Raw genomic sequence first — 6,000 nt, 5'->3', positions numbered from 1 at the left:
TTTTTTTTTTTTTTTTTTTTTATTTATTTAGATTTAGCTGATACTAGGAGTGTATATAGAATGGGTTGGGGAGCTAAATCAAAATTTCGAGTGGGTTAGATTAGTGACCCGAACAATCCGAAAAGAGTTCACAACTCAACTCTCTAATTTCCGAGTGATTATTTTTTTAATTATTTAAAAAACCATATTTATTCACAGATGACATTAATAACCAGTAGAGTTGGGTTAAGTTCTAATCCTATTTTTGATGGGTCGAATTGACCCAATTAAAAAATATCAATCTCAAACAGAATGAAATTTTTAATTTTTTTTTTTTTAAATTCAAAATAATTGAATTGAATTTTTTGTTAACTCAACTTCCCTCTTAAAGTTTGGGTTGGTTAGTTCAAATTAGTCAGGTTATCAGATCATATGAACCTTCGTTATCCAATTATTCTTAGCCAGGTTTCCACTTGGAAATCAGTTATTTTTGTAGCAGGAAACTGAAAAGAAATTGATTTAATTTGGTGGATTGGGTCAAATACGTGTTAGTTAAGTCGGTTGGGTGGTTGGTCTTTAAAAAAAACGCATCAAATTTGGCATTATTTTAATTTTTTTAATTGGTGGGCCCATTTGATTTTAGTTTTAGTCAAAGATTTGAGACAAAGATATCATTTAATTTTATTATTTGACTTTCAATTCGCATTACTTCTCAAGTTTCCCTCTTTCTTGGAATTCTTGATTTTGTTGGAAGCTTTGAGAGATCTCTCTTTAATAATATCCTAATTCATAAATAAAGTAAAAAAAATATATGTCGGAAATTATTCAAAGAGTCAAATATGTCGGAATTTTTTTTTTAAATCATAATTGATTGAATATAGTAAAAAAAAAAATTAAAAATTAAAAAATAATATCCTAAAAAACAAGCTCAAAAGCTCTCGAGATAAGTATGATATTGTCCACTTTAAGCATAAGCTCTCGTGACTTTGCTTTGAACTTCTCCAAAAAGCCTCATACTAATGGAGATAGTATTTCTCATTTATAAACCAATGATCATTCCCTAAATTAGGGGACTCACTCCCAACAATTCTCAACAATCCTCCTCTCGAACAAAGTACACTATAAGCCTCTCCTGAGGCTTATGGAGCTCTGACTCTAATACCATTGTGGACCATGTTAGACGAACACGACTCTCCACAATGGTATGATATTGTCCACTTTAAGCATAAAGTCTCGTGGCTTTGCTTTGGGCTTCCCAAAATGCCTCATATCCATGGAAAGAGTATTCTTTATTTATAAACTCATGATCATTCTCTAAATTAGCCGATGTGGGACTTTCATCATCGAACAGAATGAACCCCTTCAAGTTTTGTTGGAATGCACGTGCGTAAAAATAATAACCATACATCGTAAATAATAATAATAATAATAAAATAAAATAAAAGTCACATTTATTTAGTAGAAACAAAATTCGAAACATAATGCCCTCTTTCAAAGGACAAATCCGCAAAAAAAAGGGGAAAATAAAAATAAAAATTCAAAAATACAATAATAATAATAATAATAATAAAAGCGATTATTTAATTGACGTGGCTATCCCTTAGCACACGTCACTTAACACAAACAGCCAAAATGCATAAAATAAATAAAAATTAACTTAGAGATAAAATTACTCAAAATAAAATTTCCACGTCAGAAACTCCTTTAGCTTTTTCAATCCATGGAAGATCAAAGCTGAGCTGTCCATCGGAGTCATCCCATTCAAATTCCACTTCTACTCCGTTCGAAATGCACTTTTTCGGGTACGCACTCGAGTAAGCTATGAAATTTCCTCCACCTTTTACTTTCAGCTCGACTCCGTTTTCATTATACTTCAAATGTTGAATCGTTCCAGAACTGTTGAACATGTTCTTCAGACCGATGGGAGCGAATTTAATGTTGGAATTGAGCTTTCTTAAAGGTATGAAACTGAAGATCTCGAATGTAGATGGTTGAATGGTCACTTTTAGCGGTTCAGATTTGGGGGTAGTGTGGAGAATTTGCTCGGCTTGATTCAGGTACACAATGTATTCGGTGAAATTCCCCATTGGAGCAGCTTCTGGTTTTTGATCCCATTCCACATCGCTGACATGCACGGTTGTAGACATTGGCTTGTAACATTCTGGATGTCCCTTGATTCTTTGTTCTTTAGGGTCCCACCCTGCTCCTTGGCAGTTGAATGCCCCGATTACACCTCCATACTGTACATAAATTCCAATGGAGAAGTGTCATTTTTTCGAATGATATAAAGATTTGGGTTTCGAAAAAAAATTAGAAAGTACCTTGTTGAAGTTCCAGATCTTGAGAACCGTTTTACTGTCAAATAAAGGATTCTTGAAGAGACAGTCTCTAGTGGGGAGGGCAAAATGTTGGCATCTAGGAATAGTTCCATCGGGATAAACGAGTTGTTTTATGAGATCAAAATTATGGCCACCCACGGAGTCACTCACATAGACAGGACCACCACAAATAGCTCTTGATCCCGCATGGAATTTAGCACATAGATGGTCTGATTGAAACATGTCCCAATCAGGCTGTATGATCTGTCCCATCCACATACTGTTGTAGGCACAGTGAATCATATGAACACCTTGTAACCAATAAACACCCATGGGATCACCGTTTGGATCTTGAAACCAAAAGTCATCACCTGTAAAAACGTTTCCCTTTTATTGTTCTGTTTGTTTCATTTAGTGGACCCATCTTATCGAAAAAGTTGAAATTCTTACCTACTCTTCCTATGGAGTTTTGCTTCGTGCCAAGGAAGAAGAAATCATTACACTGTTGCATACTAGAGAAAAGACCCGTCCCTTTAAAGTTCTTATGAAGAGATTTAGTCAGACCCTTATAATAGGCCTTAGCAAGATCAACTCGTCCTCCATATTCCTCCGAGACATACTCCAGTGTCTGAATTTGAACAAATAAGTTAACAGATCAGTTATCGAACAACAGTGCTAAGTAGTACTAAGTAAAGACCTTATTTTAGAGATACTTACATGCATCACATCGACTTTTACGCCTGTAATCCCAACTTTAGAGAGATAAGAATGCATCGAGTCGAAAAAATCGTCAGCTTGATCAGGATGAACGAGTCCGATACTCCCTTCGATAATCTTCACAACAGCAAGATCAGTCATTGTGCCATCAAGGCCAGGAGAGAGCTTACAAGGAACTATCTTGGAGTTCAAATGGGTAGCACCAGGCCTCACACCACCCCAAGCACCAGCAAGAGCATGCCAAACAAACACATCATCCAACCCTTTGAATTTTGTTCTCAAATCCCTTGTGAATGCCTTCATTCCAGAGTCATCACCCTTGCAAGAACAGCTAGAACAGCCACTGTCTTGTTCTTTGCCAAAGATTGCATTCAACTCTTCCTTAAGCTTATGAATTTTGGTCTCGAACTTAGTGATATCAGCGACTCCCGAGCCAATGGCCTTGTCTCTGTCCTTCTCAGCGTGCTCGATTTCGATTGCCTTAGCGATCAATAACTTCGGCTTCTTTGGATCAAACGATGGAGCATTTGGACCCGACAAAGACCCACCTTTGTACTTCCTAAACTTCTCACATTCATCAAATCTATAGAGCCTTGCAGTCATTTGTGTCCCACCAAGAACAAGATTTTTAGCATCTCGAGTTGGGTCTTCCCCGTCGATGTTGATACTCTGCCACCCATCGTCAATGATGAGAAACCTCGGCGACACACCGCCTTCAGCAAAGTCATTGACACCATTCCAAATTCCGACAGGATCTACTGTTAAGTAAAAAGCATCCCATGTACACCAACCGAATTTGTCCACTAAATGAGTGACAGGCTTCTCTTCCAAGAGCCTAAACGTGTTCATATGAACTCTAATAGCCGCATAGGCCTCTTTCATTAACTTGTAAGGGTTATCAGACACATGAACGTAAGCTATAGCATCAAAACTAGATGTTTTCACATGAGTTGAGCCACTCTCGGCGCAAATCATGACATGCCCATCAACCCCAGGATGGATAGCGGATCTAAAACTCCCTTCTATAATGGGTATGAAAACGACATACGATTTTATCTCAGGGACATTCAACATGAACCATTGAGTTTCCATTTGTAAATCCGACCCAGAATTCCCGACCCACATGGTCGACCACCATGTTTTGAATCTAAACACACTCACAAACTCCCTACCCTTGAATTTCCCCAAGGAATTGGTGAGCCTATCAGAGGATTTGGTTTGATCAAACCCAAGAAAGCCACCCTTATGAGACAGAGTATGAACTCGTTGGAGCAGAGGAAGTGGGGCATCAGAGGATTGACATATGGAAGAGAAGGAGCTGAAAAAGACATTACTTGGGACATCCGACAGCAAAGAAACACCTTTGACACTGAGTTTCCCATCTGCGAAATCAACAAGATTCTCCAAACCGTCAGATTTGAGAGGCGAAGAGGTTAAGGAAGATGGGTCGTTTGGGGGAGCCATGGCAGGATGGATGGGTTGAACAAAGCTTAGAAAGACGAAGAATGTCTAAGAAGCTTTGATTGATATCAACGGAAGAAGACAAGCGGCAACGTAGGGTGGCATACGAGGACAAGCCCGAAGCCAAGTGGTGAGCTGAAAGGAACAAAAACGGTACACTTGTAAGAGGAGAATGAGTTGAGGAAAGAGGGGAAATGGTGATGGGTTTTATAGAGAAGGGATGGGGCGATGTTTTAGGACAAGAAAATGGCGACACGACATGAGAAAACAATGAACAAATTGGTCGGAATGGACAGAGGAATTTATTCAATCAAATATGAAAAGAGGAATGAATCAGGGTTTTGATGATGTTAAAAGTAAAAGGGTTGGAGAGTTAATTAAAGTGGATGAAGGGGTTGGTTAAGTTAGTTGGATTAGTCGGTGGTCTTGCTCTTTAAGTGGGTTTTGGACCCACAAATCCCTAAAATTACGTGTCTAATGGATAATGTAACTGCCTTTATTATGTCTTAATCAACAAGTTTCATATGTTTTTTTTTCTTTTTTTTAGTCGGGTCGTTTTAAAAGTTTATGATTTTAAACGGTTATTAATGTTCTGGCTGGTTGAACTATATACATTATACAGATTTCAATATGTAACTAACTTAAATATCGTTTTCTTTGATCTTCTTTTGCTAAGATGTCACAACGTTGGCTTTCTTTTCTTAAGTCTCTGTGTTAAAAGTAATTTTCTTAAGAAAATTAAAGTTTGATAGTTTATTTCAAAAATATCTTTGAACTTTTAATAGCTCTCGATAATTTATCGGTATATTTTTATTTTTTATAATATAATAAAAAGGTCGATTCATATTTTATGTTGAATAAAATAAGAAGGTATATTATTAAAAGTTGCAGCAAATAAATAATAAATTATGGTGTTAAAAAAAAAAAGAGAGAGTATATTTGGGTTTGGCGGTGAGATTCTAAGAACAAGAGGGCCAAATTGGCATTGCCTTCAATATTCCAAAGCAAGGAATGACACTATTTCATCCTTTTTGCTTTTTTTCTTCCTCAAAATGTTGCAAGAATTTCTCTTTAATTAGCATCTCCTTTTTAATATTCACTTGCTTTTCTTATATTCATTCGTTTTTTTTTTTTTTGGTGATTTTAAAATCCTTTTTTTTCTTCAAGTATGGTATTTGGGATAGCTATAGTATCTTTTAAACGAGTTCTATGAACGGTCGAAGCCTACTAAGTTCATCAATGCATTTTATTATCAGAAAAAAAAAATGTTCAAATGACTAGAGAACCCGACCAATTCGAACTATCTAACCCAACCCATAAATGTTAGATTGGGTTAGATTTTTTTTTCTCCGGTTTGGATTGGGTTGAATTTTTTAGAAAATCGAATATTATAATTGGTACGTAGGTTGACAATTTTTTTGTCTAGTCAACTCGACCAATCCAAAGATAGAGTGATGTTAGTGATACATATGACTTGTGAATGTTTGATAGTTAAACTTTATGGGATTTTAGTTATTAATATAAC

At 36.4% G+C, this 6,000-nt stretch overlaps 1 protein-coding gene across 1 annotated transcript; it reads right to left on the bottom strand.

The window, feature by feature from the left end:
* Positions 1 to 1,437: 1,437 nt before the first annotated feature.
* Positions 1,438 to 4,684, bottom strand: LOC111461037 (stachyose synthase-like). The gene is made up of 4 exons (XM_023104468.1): positions 3,015 to 4,684; positions 2,748 to 2,925; positions 2,301 to 2,668; positions 1,438 to 2,219 (listed from the first exon to the last, which is right to left on the bottom strand). Exons 1-4 carry the CDS (start codon positions 4,476 to 4,478, stop codon positions 1,653 to 1,655), a joined length of 2,577 nt encoding a protein of 858 aa, XP_022960236.1. The 5' UTR covers positions 4,479 to 4,684; the 3' UTR covers positions 1,438 to 1,652.
* Between the last annotated feature and the right edge of the window lie 1,316 nt (positions 4,685 to 6,000).

The sequence above is a fragment of the Cucurbita moschata genome, unplaced genomic scaffold (assembly GCF_002738365.1).
Source record: "Cucurbita moschata cultivar Rifu unplaced genomic scaffold, Cmos_1.0 Cmo_Scf00024, whole genome shotgun sequence".
NCBI lineage: Eukaryota > Viridiplantae > Streptophyta > Magnoliopsida > Cucurbitales > Cucurbitaceae > Cucurbita > Cucurbita moschata.
This window is presented reverse-complemented; position numbering and strand designations above follow the sequence as displayed.

Coding starts and splice junctions, on each gene's coding strand:
- LOC111461037 (XM_023104468.1), bottom strand. CDS start 4,478: ATGGCTCCCCCAAACGACCCATCTTCCTTAACCTCTTCGCCTCTCAAA. Junction 2,926..3,014: donor TAAAAGTCGATGTGATGCAT/GTAAGTATCTCT, acceptor GTTCAAATTCAG/ACACTGGAGTATGTCTCGGA. Junction 2,669..2,747: donor AAACTCCATAGGAAGAGTAG/GTAAGAATTTCA, acceptor ACGTTTTTACAG/GTGATGACTTTTGGTTTCAA.